Source organism: Melanerpes formicivorus, unplaced genomic scaffold (assembly GCF_026170545.1).
Source record: "Melanerpes formicivorus ecotype bairdi unplaced genomic scaffold, bMelFor1.0.p_v2 SCAF_1, whole genome shotgun sequence".
NCBI classification, from domain to species: Eukaryota; Metazoa; Chordata; class Aves; order Piciformes; family Picidae; genus Melanerpes; species Melanerpes formicivorus.
In genome coordinates, this window is record NW_027142353.1 from 24458924 (window position 1) to 24476355 (window position 17432).

Genomic DNA, 17432 nt, shown 5'->3' on the forward strand with positions numbered 1-17432 from the left:
AAGTACTTAATTTTGGGGGCCTGGGAAAACTATTTGGGGTGGGCTAATCAAATACTTGCTTTCCAACCAAGATGTCATTCTTCGTAGTGCTAATTCTAGAAACAAGGTTCTTGCTGTGGTTGTGTCAGATGGTTCAAATTGCCTTTGCTGTTAAATGTCAGTTTTACCTGCCGAGTCCAACAGTAGTTATCCAGAAACTTTTGACAGTCCAAGCGGATTATTCCATTTTTTCCTTATGTTCTAAATCTCTACTCTATGATCCAAAGACCTTCGAAGAGAGATTTAAAAGGTTGTTAAGGAAGGCTTGAAAGCATCTGACAGTTTCATTTTGTTTATCAGTGGGATTAGACCTCAGATGAAACAAGGTCAAGGTGAAAGTCTGTTGATGTTTTTAATTACTTACATTTCAGCCAATTACCTGGTTTAGGTGAAAGGGGGGGTGTTTATAAATTAGATCAGTGGTGAGGGAGGAGGTGGAAACAGGGAAAGGAGACTTGAAGTAGTAGTAGTAGGGAACCAGATAATAAAGAAGAGATAAGGTCTTTAGAGAGGGACATAAAAAGCAAGGAATTTGTAAGTTGGGAAGAAGTAATGATAAAACAAGAGAAGACTTGTCAAATATTTCATAAAAAAGACTACTAGTAAAAACTTTATTTAGAAAAGAAGGCAGAGAAATGTGTAGAAGAAATGTAATCATTTCCAGCCAGGCACGAAAGGACCTGCAAAGTGAGAGGTAACTTTTAACAGTATGGTTCTGATTTCTGGGAAATACTGAAATTGGATTCTTCCTTAATATTAAGGAAAAAAAAAAGAATAAAGACTGGTGTGGATTGAAAATCACTCACATAATATCTTCACAAGTGTGTTTCTTTATACTGCTGACCTCTTTGATTTGTTAAATTTTTGAATGTTTTGAACAGGTTGAAATTAGCCTCAAAATTGTGACCTCATTATAATACATCAGTGTGTACTCAATGTGGCACGTAACTAACTGTAAACAGTGCAGTGATACCAGACCTAACCTATGGGGAGGGCTAGGCAGAGCAGCACAGAATGTTTCCACACCAGTACCTTAAAAGATAGGAAAGTTGCAGACTTTGGGCAAGGTTCATGTTCTTTTATCATATAAACTTGAGGGACTTCATTAAAAATAAAGCAGAAGGTTAAGTGCATACTTCACATTTAACTCTTAAAACAAGCAACCCTGGTAGTTTATGCTATGTAGAATGGATCTTTGTTTCTGAAGATGATTTTTAAAGAACCTTGAAATAATGAGTAATCTCTTACAGCCCAAGACAGTTGCTAGAGGGCCAGCTGTCCAAGTGATGTGAAGTCCTGTCCAAATGTAGTCTGGACAGCCTCAGCAGCCCTGAGCCTCATATTAGAGAACTGTTGTAAGAAAGTGCTGAAAGAAAATAAAAGCCTGGATGGTTAATTGTTAATGACAAAGTACAGAATGGGTCTTAAGAAGTTAATATGGGAAGAAATTGCAACTTTCTGATGTGATAAAGGAAACAAAATGTCTCAGAATCTTTAAGCATTTTCTGTTCCATTGCATTCTGACTTAAAATACATGTTTTGCAATATCACCAGGTTGTACATTAAAGGGTTATGGTTTTAATCCTAAATCACAATCTTTCTTGTGGCATTATCTCTGTCTGAAGAGCTGCATCAAGTGAAGTTGTACTTCTGTTCAATATTTTCTTCAATAGTCCAGACGAAAATTAAAATATTGTTTAAAGTAATACTGGTTAGGAAAGAAGTAAATAATGAAAAGGACAGATGAATACAGATTGCTTGGCAGGTGTAGCATGTCTAAAGAATGTTACGGTTAAAAATAAACATCTTTTAAACAAAGAATTCAAGATACACATATGGGAGGTAAGACTATATGTTGAACATGTAGTATCCTAAAAACGATCTGGCTGTCAAGGTGGACAGGAACTGCCCATGTTGGCTACACAGTGTTTTAAAGAGCTAGCTAAGATTTTGGAGGTATTGGTAAAGCTAATCATGAATTGGGAAATGATACTACATCCAAGTCCATACAGCGAGAGCAATAGTGAGTGGTTATGTACTTGTTAGCATTGGTATTTAAAATGAGCAATGGAGAAGTAGGGACTCAGAATAAAGTCCTTCCCACAGTTATTTGATTCCAAAAGTTCAAGATCTTGTAGTAAAAGATTTAAAGGAACTCTATTTTGCTTTATTTAAAATATTTGGGTTTTTTTTAAAGAGGAGAAGTTATTAGATTCATGTCAGGTCATACTTAAAGATACCATTTAATAGACTCATCGTAATTGGAGACACAAGATTTAAGGACTGGGACTTGAAATCAGAATAATATTGAAATTATTTATCTGGTTGATAAAGGGGGTAGCAAACCACTGGAACATATTTTGATTGGAATGATAGAATTCCCACATTGGCAACAGTCTACACACAAAAGCCTGCATTAACAGTGAGGGGCATTATCCTGAGGGACTCTAAGGATGTGAAGGAAATGTAGTGGCATCCTAAAAAAGGAATTTGCAGCCCAATTTCTGCTCTTAGCATGATGAGAAGTGCCATGCTTCCTTTGTTTCTCTCAAGAAAGAGAATGGAACAGTCTGTGTCCCCAGTGAGAGTTTTTCAGATTAAATTCTATAAACAAGCAAGGACACCTGTTCTTTCATGGAGATTTCTATTTTATGTTAAACAAGATAACCTTGTTTGAGCTTGAACTTTTGTATCTGAAACAAATGAAGCTTATGAAGGGAATATATGTGCAATGCATAAAATATTTTCTCAAGCATTATTGATGCAGCTGTTACTCTATAGCAAATTAACTGAAAGTAGCACGAAGTTAGACAGCTTTATTTGCAGCTGAATCAATCTCTGCCTGACTTATATTACAAGTAGGAGATTAAAACCAGTTATATCAAATCATGAGACAAATTCCCAAGTGCAATCACAATGACATCATGTGAGACCATTAAGCAAAAAATTTAATATATAGTACTTAGCAGTTCTGAAAGGTAGAGGGCAAACATTTTGAAGTTGCTGTAGTGTCATAGCCTACTTTAAGCACAGAGTATTCAGTGTTTTTCTTCATCATTTTTAATAGAATTGTTTAAGTTGGGAAAGACCTTTAAGATCATCAAATGAATCCAACTGTTAACTGAGCATTACCAAGTCCACCACTAAACCATGTCACTAAGTGCTACATCTACAAGTTTTGTCAATAACCTCCAGATATGGTGACTACTGCTTCCCATGGGCAGCCTGTCCCAGTGCCTGAAAACCCTTTCAGTGACAAAATTTTTCCTGACATCCAATCTAAACCTGGTTTAAGTTTAGGCCATCTCCTCTTGTCCTATCTTATCCTGTTGTACATAATAATAAACATTAGGATTTTGCACTTCATTATTGGCTTTACCAGTATATGAATATTCATAACAATGGGGGGGGGAGAAGATATATCAAAGAAAGTACCCTGTTTCTGTCATTTCTGCCCTGATCTTCAAGAGCTGTATTTAATACCTTTAGTGGATGAGTCTAGAAAATTACATTTATTGGGATAAAAAAAATCATGGCATCAGTGATGCTAGTTTCATGGCATATAATTACCTCCCATTTGCCTCCTGTCTGCTGCACAGTTGATGGAAAAGAGGGCAGACAGGCTGGCACTGGCAGCCACCCAGTCGGCTCCTCTGGTAAAGCCTGCCTCACCCCTCTGCTGCTCCAGAGATGCAGGCTGAGTGCTTTTTCTGTCAGGCATCCTAGCTAATCAACATCTAACTAAACTGAGGAATTAATTTTTTTTCACTTGTTTCATTCTTATATGTGCTGCTTCAGTTTCCTAACAAAAATCTGTATAGCCTGACTGTTTTCTCCCATTTGTATAGTTTGGTCTAATAAAATATTTCTGATGTTGTAGTTTAATTTATTTATATCTATACATATACATCTCTATATATCTGCCTGTGTTCTTGCTTGTGTCTTGTGTATCTGTCTCTGTCAAGGAACTGGAGACTTGCAATGAGACTGCTTAAAAGACTGATAAATGAGGCCAGTTTTAAAGCTGAAAACCAAAACTGCTGGTTTAATTTCTTAACACACTGTGTGTAATATTAATAACTTTTGCTATGTATATAAACCTGTTAGGCTATAACACTTGTACACTACATTAACTGTTACTGCAGTAGCATGGAGCTGCTGCTGTCCAACTGACATGATGGCCAAGGTCTCCAAAATGAAGGTGATCAGGCTGAAGAGCTCTTCCACCAATCTTCATTTTTCCCATCATTGTTAACATCTTGTCTCCCCCCAATCATCCCCCCCCAAAAAAGGTATTCAGCAGCTCCTTAACTTGGTTTTGCTTTTGCCAGTCATGCCGTTGTGCCTTGGGCAGGATGCCCTGCCTGTTTTCCTTCCTCTGTGCTTAGTTTGTTTTTTATCTTGTAACTCCAGTTGCTTGGTTGTCTACAGAGCGGAAGTGTGCAAGCCTGTCTCTGCTGCTTTGAAGGTTACATTGCTCACTACATGAAATGCTTCTCCATATTGCAAAATACTTGCATGCTGGTCAGTCTGGTGTTTTAAGTGTGATTGTGTTTGAGTTCCAAGCAAGCTAATACTAACTGTACTCTGATTAATACACTTGGAACTTTCACAGAGCTTTTCTACTTCAGCTACATTAGCCACAAACCTTGGTCTGTGTTATTATTTGTAATTTCAGTAAAGAAAGAGAATCATCTCAGGTGGCTAAAAGTTGAAGATAAAGCCAGGTGCAAGCAGATGTGGTGGACCTGTGTATCATAGGAGTATTGGAGGGTTTGTTTTGGTTTATTGTTTTTAACCTTAGAATGCATCATCCTTTGTCAAAACAGGAGCGCTTCAGTCTTTCAATGTATTTATCCCATAAAAGGTCTTTTTGTAAAGTCAGACTCAGCTGTCACTCTGAAACTGTGGCTATGCAGACAGTGTTCTGTGGGAAATTTCATCAAGTCCTTGTGTTATGCTGTAGTGCTAACTGAAATGTGAGCTTGTAACTGCATTAACAGATTCAACTTTGCAAATTCTTGACATTAAATCAAATGCAGCCAAGCAGAGAATCTGCTGGTGTTAGGGACACCAAGGGAGAAGTTCTCAGTTTTCTTGGTAATACTTAATTGTTCTTTTAATAGATAACCTTGAATTAGCTTTGAGTATGAATCATTATTTTGTTATCAAAAGTATTTTATTGTTTTCCTTGTTATTTGGGAAAGATGCATAGGGAACCTGTATTCTAACAAGGATATAAAATTTATTTTCATTCAGCCTCAGAAAACAAAGTCCCACTGTAAAATTTGAAACATGAAAGGCTGGGGGGGAAAAACAACTTACAAGAGTATGCATTTTCTTACTGCTTCTGAAATGCAGAATGCCAAATGTTTCTAAAAAAGGCTCAAATACCATCTCTGGATTTGAAAGAAAGATATTCTGCTGGATTCATTTTGTGAGCTGCCCATGAGCTCTCCATTGCTTTTCAACAGTCCTGGCTCACTAGAGAGGTCCCAATTGACTGGAAGCTGGCCAACATGGTGCCCATCCACAAGAAGAGCGGGTTGGATGAGCCAGGGAATTACAGACCTGTCAGCCTGACCTCAGTGCCAGGCAAGGTTATGGAACAGGTCATCTTGAGTACAATCACACAGCACTTATAGGATGGTCAAGGGATCAGGCCCAGCCAGCATAGATTTATGAAGGGCAGGTCCTGCCTGACCAACCTGATGTCCTATGATCAGGTGAGCCGCCTGGTGGATGTGGGGAGGGCTGTGGATGTAGTCTACCTGGACTTCAGCAAGACCTTTGACACCGTCCCCCATAGCAAACTCCTGGCCAAACCCTCAGCCCATGGCCTGGACAGCAGCAGTCTGTGCTGGATTAGGAACTGGCTGGAGGTCTGAACCCAGAGAGTGGTGGTGAATGGTGCCACATCCAGCTGGCAGCTACTCACTAGTGGTGTCCCCCAGGGATCATTTCTGGGCCCAATCCTCTTCAATATCTTTATTGATGATCTGGATGAGGGGATTGAGTCAGTCATAAGTAAATTTGCAGATGACACCAAGGTGGGGGCAGGAGTTGGTCTGTTAGAGGGTAGAAGAGCTGCAGAGGGACCTTGACAGGCTGGACAGATGGGCAGAGTCCAACATGATGGCATTCAACAAGTCCAAGTGCTGGGTGCTGCATTTTGATCACAGCAACCCCATGCAGTGGTACAGGCTGGGGTCAGAGTGGCTGGAGAGCAGCCAGGCAGAAAGGGACCGGGGGGTACTGGTCAATAATAGGCTGAATGTGAGCAACCTGTGTGCCCAGGTGGCCAAGAAGGCCAATGGAATCCTGGCCTGCATTGGAGACAGTGTGGCCAGCAGGAGCAGGGAAGTCATTCTGCCCCTGTACTCAGCACTGGTTAGGCCACGCTTTGAGTACTGTGTCCAGTTCTGGGCTCCTCAATACAAGAGAGATGTTGAAGTACAGGAATGTGTCCAGAGAAGGGCAACAAAGCTGGGGAGGGGTCTGGAGCACAAGCCCTATGAGGAGAGGCTGAGGGAGCTGGGTTTGTTTAGCCTGGAGAAGAGGAGGCTCATGACAGACCTTGTTGCTGTCTACAACTACCTGAAGGGAGGTTGTAGCCACGTGGGGGTTGGTCTCTTCTCCCAGGCAACCAGCACCAGAAAAAGAGGACACAGTCTTGAGCTGTGCAGGGGGAAGTTTAGGCTTGATCTTAGAAAGAAGTTCTTCGCAGAAAGAGTGATTGCCCATTGGAATGGGCTGCCCAGGGAGGTGGTGGAGTCGACATCCCTGGAGGTGTTTAAGAAGAAACTACATGGGGCGCTTAGTGCCATGGTCTAGTTGATTAGGTAAGGTTGGGTGATCAGTTGGACCTGATTGTCTTGGAGGTCTCTTCTCACCTGGCTGATTCGGTGATTCTGTCCATCTGAATGCCACTGTAGTAGTAGCAGTAGTAGTAGTTTACCTGCTACATCTTCCTGCTTCCTAAAGTGTCCAGGTAATAATGGTGTAAAATTATTTCTTCACTCACGTATCTTCTTTCTGTACATTTGTGCTGTGTCTGAAGCCTTCTGGACTCCATCCAACATGAACATACTGTATGGACGCAGCAATCTTCTGTCTTTGTATCGTGTGTTGTAGAATTGGACTTCTCAAAGTTTAGATTCACTGAAAGATTTACTGTTTCTTCAGTGTCTTTCAGATTATTCCAAGTAACCCAAAACTCATCATTGCAATACAAGGCTATTCTACTGGAGAAAAAAAAACAAACAAATGACAGCCTTTAATAATTAAACACAGTTCTCCTGGGTGTAACTGGATGTTACAGTCTTACTGCCTATTTCCATTAAGTTCTATACATACAGAAGCTGTAAGTGGTATAATAAAATCTCTCAGCTAGAGGGCAGATTTCAAGTTCACTTCTTTTGCAGTCCTTGTTCTGTTAATTTCAAAAATCTGCCTTCGTGGAATGGGTTACATCTAAATCTGCTGCTCTTACTCAAAACCATCCCAGTTCATGCCGGCTTGAAAATGAAAGTGCTGGCTGGAGCCAAGTTGCTACGGGGCTTGAAGTTCAGGTTGTAAGACTTCCTGTTCTGGTTGCTGCTTTTGGGTTCCAGGTTTTTGGGTGCTGTTTTTTTTCCCTGCAGGAATGGTGGCAAGATGTGTAGAAGTTGGCTAGTTTGCTCTACTCTTTTCTGCTTTAGGCTGCATTTTTCTGCAAATAGGCTAAGGTAATGTGCATTAAATTATTAGCTAAGGCAGTTGTGTTTTGTGTTATTGTTATTATTATCTCATTTGCTTGGTAAACTTTGTATCTCAACTCCTTTTATCTCAGCTGAGAGTTTTTGTATGTTGCTTTTCCCGCACTTCTGTGTGGAGGAGAAACAGGCAGGTTAATCCATTACAGTGCATTAACTTGTTGCACTTGGCTGTCTAATACAAAAATATGCATTGGGATAGAGACTTCTCTAATTTCTACATCCTCTACAAGAGAGATTGAGTATTATATTTAATGGTAGTATTTCAAAGTATCAATTTAATTTTTCTAGCTAGCTAATTATTTCTCCATATCCAAGATTTAGTATCATACAGATGATTATTATTTTTTTTTCCCCCTTGAAAAGTGACTGAAAATGATGTTTTGATCCTACTTGAGTCCTGTGTCCAGTTCTGAGCTCCTCAATTTAAGAAGGCTATTGAGATACTTGAATGTGTCCAGAGAAGGGCAATGAGGCTGGGGAGAGGTCTCGAGCACAAGCCCTATGAAGAGAAGCTGAGGGAGCTGGGGTTGTTTAGCCTGGAGAAGAGGAGGCTCAGGACAGACCTTATTGCTGTCTACAACTACCTGAAGGGAGGTTGTAGCCAGGTGGAGGTTGCTCTCTTCTCCCAGGCAACCAGAAACAGAACAAGGGGACACAGTTTCAAGCTGCGCCAGGGGAAGTTTAGGCTCAAGGTGAGGAGAAAGATCACAGAGAGTTACTGGCCATTGGAATGTGCTGCCCAGGGAGGTGGTAGAGTCACTATCTGTGGAGGTGTTCCAAAAAGGATTGGATGGGGCACTTGAAGCCATGGTTTAGTTAGTCATGAGGTTCTAGGTATTGGGTAATAGGTTAGACTTGATGATCTCTGAGGTCTTTTCCAACCTGGCTGATTCTATGATTCTATGTATTTTCTTTGAAGGAACAGCTGCTCAGTTTAGAGGAAAATAGCTTTGGACAAATGTTTGCCTGAAGGCAGCAGCATACCATAGCCATGGAATATTAAGCTATGTACATCCAGAGAATCCTCATTGTCTTCACACACTGAGGGCATTATCTTGATTTTGAGCTAGATGGGTTATCTTTCAGTAGAAAATGTCTCTTTGCACTGTCATTTACATGAATTTATGTGGAAATCATAGAAAATAAATATAGATGAATGGGTCACTAGGTAAGTTTACTCATCAGACATGTTTTCCAGAAGTGTCTCTGCTTCTGCTCAGTCTTCTATTTTCAGTTTAAATTCCACTTTTCCTTCATATGGATCATGAACATTATAGGTAATTCCAGCTCCAATGATTTTGCACATTATTTTAAGTTCTACATTCCTTGTAATGTTGAGAAATTTCACAGCTACCAAAGGATTGCTGTAGCTGGGCTAGGAAGAGAAAAAAAAAGGGGGGGGGGGGGGGGGGAGAAAGCAATTTTATGCTACCAGTTTAAAAATGAAGTCTTAAAGTTAGTCACCTCTACAGATCTTGTAAGACTGCAGAGATGCTCTGTACATTTCATCTTGTACAAAGAAGAAAAGTGCTATTGAAATACATGAGCACTCACCTGTGCCTTTTTACCATAGTAGGGGAAGTAGTGCAGGTTGAAGGTGCCATTCACAGGGTAGTAATCCACCTCCAGTGGGTGAGGCTCATCACCCTATTTGTAAAGTAAGCCAGAAAGTTTGTTGGTTTGGCAGTCACAAGCCAGCCCTGGACAAACGTTTTACTGCTGCTAAAAGCTGCACAGTCTGTATTAAGACTCAAGTTCAGCTGTCTGTTTAGCACCAGTCTTGTGGAAATCTCCCACTGTTGCTACTGCCAAGAAAAACAGACAAGTGTTCTTTCATCGCCGTTGCAAATTCAGTGAATGAGGACCAGCTGAAATGCACAGAGAGCCTGAAGGAGCTTCTCTAAGGCATGAGCTTCACTACAGGGAGCTAAATGCAAACAGCACATGTTCATCTCTGCAGCAAGGAAAAAGAAAAGTAATTCTAGTGATTTAAAATCAAGCATTTTTTCCCCTCCTTTTCCAAGGATGTGTGCTGGTGCAAGAAATTGCACAAAACTGAGACTATTCCCAGTATTTAGCCAACATTATTTGATTTTAAGAGCTGCAGGATGATCTTGCTGGTTGCAACTGCACTTACTATCAGAGCTGGAGCACTTGAAAGTGTTGAGACACAGACCTTATGCACTTACCACATATGTGCAGTCCACCCTTGGTGCAGTGCCTTTTCCAGGGAGAAACTTGATAATCTGAAATAGAACATACACATTGGGCCATCTTGGATATTGGTTTGACATAAGAAGTGAGCTTCAAATCATGCTTCATGTGTTTGTGTGTAAGGCACTGTCAAGCAGGTGTAAGGTACTGTCAAACAGATTGTCTCACCTGAGGTACCTAGGTGTAAGACCACATTGTAGTTGGCTGTTAAGGAGGCAGGACTCTGTGCTGCCTGGAATGGGCACTGCTGGTGAGTTCTGGCTTCACCAGGGCAGGTTGTGCTGCATCTCCTGTCATGTCCAACTCATTTACCCACATGCACCACTTGCTCTTTTCATTGCCCAGTCAGCCAAAGCTCTTGTAAAAGAACTGATTTTGTGGCAAGAAAGGAGAAGCTGAATCTCTGTGCTTTTCATCTTACACGTTGTTATAAAACTTTGGCTTTGGCAGAAACCCTTGAGCTCATTTGATCCCAGAAAAATAGTGGACTTGCATCCTGTAGCAGCAAAGGCAAAAGGAGGTGAAGCACCTTGGGCACTATCCCTGTGCCTTTTTGCTGCTGGGGCTGGCGTGCAGCCTTCATGAAGGAGACAAAGACACTTTGGGGAAAAGCCTGTGTTTCACCTGCCATAATAAAAGACACAGCTCTCCTCTCACGTTTCAAACTTGCACAGATTCTTGAAAATGTCTAAGGTGGAATCCAAACCACAAAACCCCAACTGGCTTTATCTATCAGGAATGAAGGAGAATTCTAGGTCTTCACTTTCTTCTGAAATTGAACTAGAAGATACAGTATTTTACCTGAAAACAAAAATAAAATGCTTATACCTGTGTCAGTGTCCTAAAAAAACATTAAAGGATGCATAAAAAAAATTCCCTTTTTCCTCTTAAGGAAAAAAAAAAAATAAGTGTTAGTGGTTTTCAATTAAAAAATCCACCAGGTTTGAATTTTGTTTTAAAAGATTCTGCTTAGGATTTTCTTTGTGGCCTGGAGAAATGTAGTGTGAAAATATCACCTCTCTGAAATCACTTCAGTTACTGTCACACCATGGAACCTCAGCTGAAGACATAGGATCACAGTACTGCAGAATGAAGCTTGTTTTCCATCCTGGTTCATTGGGCAAGAGCACTATGTAGGTGCTACCAAAGCTTTCAAAAGTTTGTTTACAGATCACTTTTACCTATGTTACTTTCCAAGAGGTGTGACCAGGTCTCACTGTTTCCCTAATAGCTACCAGAGGTCTCTCAGGGAAAGCATGTCAGTTTGTCTTTCCAATACAAATCAGTGATTAGATCCCATGGCACCAGGTGATACAGCAGCTCCCCAGTGGACACTCTTATCAGCTATCAGGTTTCTCGGTAAATTCTTTCTGATTCATCACCCTGAGCTTTTACTTACCCTATTCATCTTTATAATAAAACAGGGGTTTCCTTCTGGAAATCCAAAAGTTGGATCTGTGATGCCAGAGCAGTTTTGAAGCATATCGGAGGTAAATTTACAGGATAGTTTTGTTTTATTTGGGCCATCAAATGTGTCCTGGATGAAGTATGTGTCACTGGTGCAGTTGATGTTCAGATGCTGAGCAGCTGGTGTATATTCTAGATGTGTGAAGGAAGAAAGAAAAATGCCCTTCTGAAGTTTTGCATATATAAGTTACACATCTCTAATATCACGCTGGAGGCTGTATCATGGAAGACTGAAGTGGGGATTAGATGAACACTGGAACAGGTTGCCCAGGGAGGTTGTGAATGCCCAGTGCCCTCTCCCTGAAGGTGTTCAAAGCCAGGTTGGATGAGGCCCTGAGCAACCTGGTCTAGTGGAAGGTGTCCTTGCCCATAGCGGGGGGGGTTGGAACTAGATGATCTTTCAGGTCCCTTCCAATCCAAATCTATGAATTTATGAAATGAGAGAATGCCCAAGCAAAGCAAAAAATAAAAAAGATCAAATTGAGTTAAGAATGGCAGTTTGTGTCAAGAGCTCGCTAGAAGTGAATTTTAAGCATTTGTCTCAAAATGTGCTACAAAAAAAAAAAAAAAAAAAAAAAAAAAAAAAAAAAAGTATTAAGGCTCCAGAGGAATTTAAATATTAAGATATGAACAGGCAAATGGAGCACCTAAACTACTTTGACTATACCTCCCCCTTGTGCCAGGGGAGATTCAAGTTGGATATTAGGAAAAATTTCTGCATAGAAAGGGCTATCAATCATTCGAACAGGCTGCACAGGGAGGTGGTGGAGTCTCCACCCCTGGAGGTGTTTGAAAGATGCATGGTGTGGTGCTTAGGGACACAGTTTAGTGGTAGTGGTTTAGCAGTAGTGGTGGGACTGCATCTGTGATTTTAAAAGGACAAATAGAAAAAGGGAACACTGACATAAGGCACTCAGACCTAGTCTGTAAGATATGACAGCACAGTTCTTGAAAAGAATGCAGGAAACTTCATTTTTACCTGTCAGTAAAGTTTGAAGAGTTGTTACTAAACCTTCCCAGGTTTTGTTGTCGGATACGTTGTAATAAATTTGTAGTCCTCTCTCCCCATAAACGTCGGGTCGTAAGGTTACACCTTTGGGGGGCAGGGGGAAACAAAAAGGAAGGCAATGCAGAGGAGAGATTCCAGGCACAGATTAATTCAAAATTATAACAGGAATAGCACTGCATCAAGACTCATTATGGTGAGAGCAGAGGATCCCCAGGCTTTGCTGGAGAGGACTTAACTATGTGCAGAAAGCATCTCAGCTGTGAGTTGTGCAAGCAAAACCCTAAAGTCTCTGCTACTGCTAAGCTCTTCATTTTGTTTATGTCCATGCTGTTATTAGAATGGGTTGCAAAATCATTCCAGCAATGGATTTCCCCAGGACTTGTTAATAATAACAGTTATAACAGTCACATCAGGTTAAAGAGAAAGATCATAGTGCAGTGTGAAAAACAGCTTTTGAAAAAGCCACACTTACTATTTTACAAGAATTATTTTGCCAGCAAACACTAAACCTACTGAATAATGGGAGAGGAGACTTCAAAACACAACAGCAGACAAAATAACTGTTAGGGCTAAGCTTCAAAAAAGTCACATGTTCTCTTCCACTTTGAAAACCAGCCATCACTGTGGTAAGTTTTAGTGGTGTGAAGTGATTATCTCTCACTTGTGATCTCTCCAGTCTCACTTCATGTCCCACAAATCTTTATTCCTAATCCAGTGTGTCTTTGCCTTTTTTTTACTTGCTTGTCTGCTAGAATAGTGCATCCCAACAAGGAGGCATCCCTGCTCCCTTACGGACTTCCCATGCTGCTGGCAAGCATGGAATTACCCACCCCAAGCTGCTTGCCCCAGTGCCTCTCCATCTTGCTGGGTACCCGAAAACTCTCTGGGATGCCTTGGGGGCTGGAGAAGAAATAGAATTCCCCCAGGGGCTGATTCCTGGGCACGCATACAGGACATGCATCATAGCCTGAGAAGAGCTTCCCCACTTGCAAGTGGCTGCTACAGGCAGGCAATGATCAACTCAATAGCTTGATGAAATAAATCAATAGCTATTCTATCCATTATGTATCCTCATTAAAATACTCACATATAGTATATATGGAAATATATACAGGAATAAATGAAAGAAATATGTCCTTTAAAAAAAAAAATAAATAAAAGCCTTAAAGTATTTTCAAGGGGAGGTTAAACTTTTCAGGGATCCTTTGGGCAGAATCAATCTCATTTATTCCATGTTTGTCTCCCTGCCACATCCAGGCTCCACCAATGCCCCTCAGCCCAGCCCCAAGCAGCTGCTGTGCAGTAGCCCAGACTATGGCAGTACCTGGGGATTTCAGCTGGTCTTGGTAATCCGGCTCGTATGGATTAATTGTCCTCATTAAAGAATAAATGGAGAGTGCAAACAGCCCTGACATCACCACGTAGAAAGCCAGGTAGTACAAGCTGATCCACACTGTGGGGAAAACAAAAAAAAACAAAAAAAAGGAGGGCGAAGATCTTTTTTTTTGAGCAAGGTGACACAGTGATGCTTCTGTGGCCAGGGCTGTCCTGGCAGTGGTAACCATCTCCTTTCTGCCCTTGACCCCAGACATATTTTCCCTGTGAAGGCACAGGAGTTTTAGATCTGCACTTGAAAGAATACTCTTCCATCAAAACTTTGCTTACATTTGTTTGGTCTTACAAGGATTTTTTAAGTACTTGGTGCTTACTTCAGATGATTTAAAGCCTAAAAGATTGTGTGGCATCTTGAAGTAACTCCAGGTATTAAGATCTACTTATTACACATAGACTAAACAACATGGCCAAGGTATTTCTTTGGCAAAAAGAAGTTGTTCCTTGTGTTATTTGAATGACAGATGTCAGTATTTCAGGTGTGTTGGTTTTAGACCCACGTCACTTCACTTGCTTGTTGCAGCTAAAATCACCTTCAGCAAAATGTGTCATCTTACTATTTTATTCTGGTGTGAGGTGCAGAAAAATGTTGTGTATCTGTATGTATGTTCCTAATGTGTGTTACATGTGGCTGCTGCCCAACAGGCAGCTAGTGGCAGTTTGGTAGAGGGGCACCAGGAACTGTTCCTTGTAATCATCAGCACCTTTCAGTGCTGCCTTCCCTCTGAACTGGAAAGGCTTACATTTCAATTTAATTTTCTGTAAAATTCTGGGTTTCAAAGTGACCCATAATTTACACTAAGGGGGTTCACAGCAGAAAAAATAATCTGGAAACTTTCAGTTACTCTTAGGGTTTTAGGAAGAGCAGGGATATTCCTTGCAATCATCAGGGCTGCCTTGCCCAGAATGTAGATCGGAAAACACATTGTCATTGTAGATACAAGTTTGGCTAGGGACAGGACAGGGAAACTCAGCTGAAATGTAAACTAGTACATGGCAGTTAGAGAGAAAATCTACTGAGCAGACAGTAAGGTAGAAAGGAATTTCAGAAAAGCAAAATGTGTTTCCAGAGATTTGGACAAGCCCCACCAATTAAGCAAAGTTTTACATCTACCAGAACCCCCTTTAGTCAGCAGTGTCCAAACCACACTGTTACCACCACCTTTAGCTATCAATAAGTTAACTGTTAATGTGTTCAATTTTGTCCTTTTGGAGAATTTGGTCCCAAACCAGTCTACATTCTTACATTTGCAGGAACTACTTGGATCAATGTTTTGATCTGATTCAGCATATAGGGCCACCCTAAAAGTGGCTCAGAAGTATACATGAGAACTGATGTTTTCAACAAGTACAAAACACCTGCCACCATCTTGTGGCCCATTCATTATGATGAATCCCCACCCAAAGTTTTAAGCATACCAGAAGGAAGCGAAGACTCGTGCGTGTGAAAACCTACCCCAGTTAATTAAGCTCCTTCCCATGAAGAGCTTTGTTTCTGGATTCCAGACAAAACGACGGAAATTTTCCATCCTCTCGCTGCAGGTCTTTTTTTCATTTAAAGTTGCCATTTTCTCACAAAGATTTCCCCAAAAGACGTCCTCTTCAGAAATGAGGAAATTCAGCTGGTGCCCAAACAGGCGTCAAAGAAAAATACTTTGGGTTTTATACCTTCTTGTCTGCTGAAGGTCACTGAGATTATTTCCTGTGCCAATGAAAGCCCATGCTCACCATTATCAACCTGCAGCAGATACAATTCTTTATAAGAAGTGTTGATAATGCTGGTGGTGTGGCTGGCAAGGAGAAGTTAGCTCCTATCAAATGCCCTTCTCCTTTCTCTTGACTGCCCTAGCAGGTCGGCAGGGTTATGCATTTTGCTGAGTGCCCCTAGGGCTTGTGATTGACTCAGAGTGATAACTGTTATCAGAGCCGATAAAGCGAAGGAGAACTTGTTTCTTTCTGAATTTTCTTTTCTTTGCCCAATTAACCTGCAAATAGTGGATATAATTCTCCCACTACAACCTGTAGCCGTCTGTTGGGTTGCAGGGGGTTGCAGCAGGAGCTAGTCAGAGAAAAGCACCACTTCCCAGAATGTTCACCATGTTGTGCAGCTGGGGAAACTACAATCAGTGTTTCTCTGGCTTTTGTGAGGAATGTTTTCAGGTGATCTCTGATGATGCTAACTCAGCTTCAGAGTATGTGTAATACAAGTTTTGCTATGCAGGTATATGATGAAGCAGAACAGAGAGCATACAGGTGTCATTTAATGACCTTTTCTATATCCTTTAAACCAAAGACTCTAGGCTGTTTCAGAGGCAGGTGCCCAACCCTGAGCTCACTCTGTGCTCAGAGGAAAAGGGATGGAAAGTGTCCCCAGCAGCTCCCTGTGAACAGAAAAGCAAAGGTCACACAGCGCTGACAGGCTCCTTAAATGGCGGGGCTGCTAGGGAATTTTAGATTTTAAAAAGCCCTTCCAGGCTTGCTGGTGTCCTTGCATATTGTCCAAGCTGTTTGTTAATGCTCTTACTCTCGTACTGAACCCCAGTAATGTCAAACCCCAGATCTGCCTGGTGAATTCAGCAGGGCCAGGAATTCATCCCTTTTAAGTAGGCATTTTGGTGTGCCCTGCCATTCATTCACTCCGCAGGACACATGGGGACACATATATCACATTAACCAAGAATTTGGATTATTTGCATGCTGAGTCAGCTGTGCCTGAGCCAGTCAAGAGCAGTAATATGGCAGGATTCTTCTGTCAGCGAAATACTGATGAGTTTCATATAATCATAAAATTCTTTTGGATGGAAGAGACCTTTAAGATCATAAAATCCAACCCAGTGTTATACTAACACTGCCAGGTCCCCACTAAACCATGTCCCTAAGCACCACAGTACTTCCAGGGTTGGTGACTCAACTGCTACCCTGGAAGGCTGTTGCTGTGCTTGATATCAGTGAAGATGTTTTCCCTAGTACCCACCCTAAACCTCCCTTCTCACAACTTCAGGTTGTTTCCTTTTGTCTTGTCTCTTGTTACTTGGGAAAAGAGTCTGACACCCACCTTGCTGCAACCTCCTTTCAGTCAGTTGTAGAGCGCGATGAGGTCTCCCCTGAGCCTCCTCTTCTCCAGACTAAACAACCTCAGTTCTCTCAGCCACTCTTCATAAGACATATGCTTTAGACCCTTCAACCAGCTTTGTTGCCTTTCCTTGGACATGCTCCAGCAATTTGATACATTTCTTGTAATGAGGTTTCCAAATACAGAAAGAAATTTATTGTGCTTGTCTGCCTCAGATCAGGTAATGTGATAGTTTAGAGTAATGGCCACCAATCTGGAGCGATTTAACTTGTTTTCAGGTGATGAAATAGTCAGGAAAAGTAAAAGAAAAAAGTAAGATTTACAGACAGAAAAGAGAGGAAAGTGACCAAAAAGGTATTTTCTTTCATTACAACATGAGCTGACTCACAGGACAAAAGTGAGGGTTCTTTTTAAAGCTAAAGTAAGACAAGATGATTGGGCAGTGTCCTGAAAACCATGAAAATTAAACAGCTGCACAGAG

At 41.2% G+C, this 17432-nt stretch overlaps 1 protein-coding gene across 1 annotated transcript; it reads right to left on the reverse strand.

Annotated features, from left to right (window-relative positions):
• Positions 1 to 384: 384 nt before the first annotated feature.
• Positions 385 to 15575, reverse strand: ATP4B (ATPase H+/K+ transporting subunit beta). The gene is made up of 7 exons (XM_068137210.1): positions 15335 to 15575; positions 13811 to 13939; positions 12457 to 12570; positions 11410 to 11609; positions 9986 to 10042; positions 9351 to 9443; positions 385 to 9171 (listed from the first exon to the last, which is right to left on the reverse strand). Exons 1-7 carry the CDS (start codon positions 15444 to 15446, stop codon positions 9013 to 9015), a joined length of 864 nt encoding a protein of 287 aa, XP_067993311.1. The 5' UTR covers positions 15447 to 15575; the 3' UTR covers positions 385 to 9012.
• Between the last annotated feature and the right edge of the window lie 1857 nt (positions 15576 to 17432).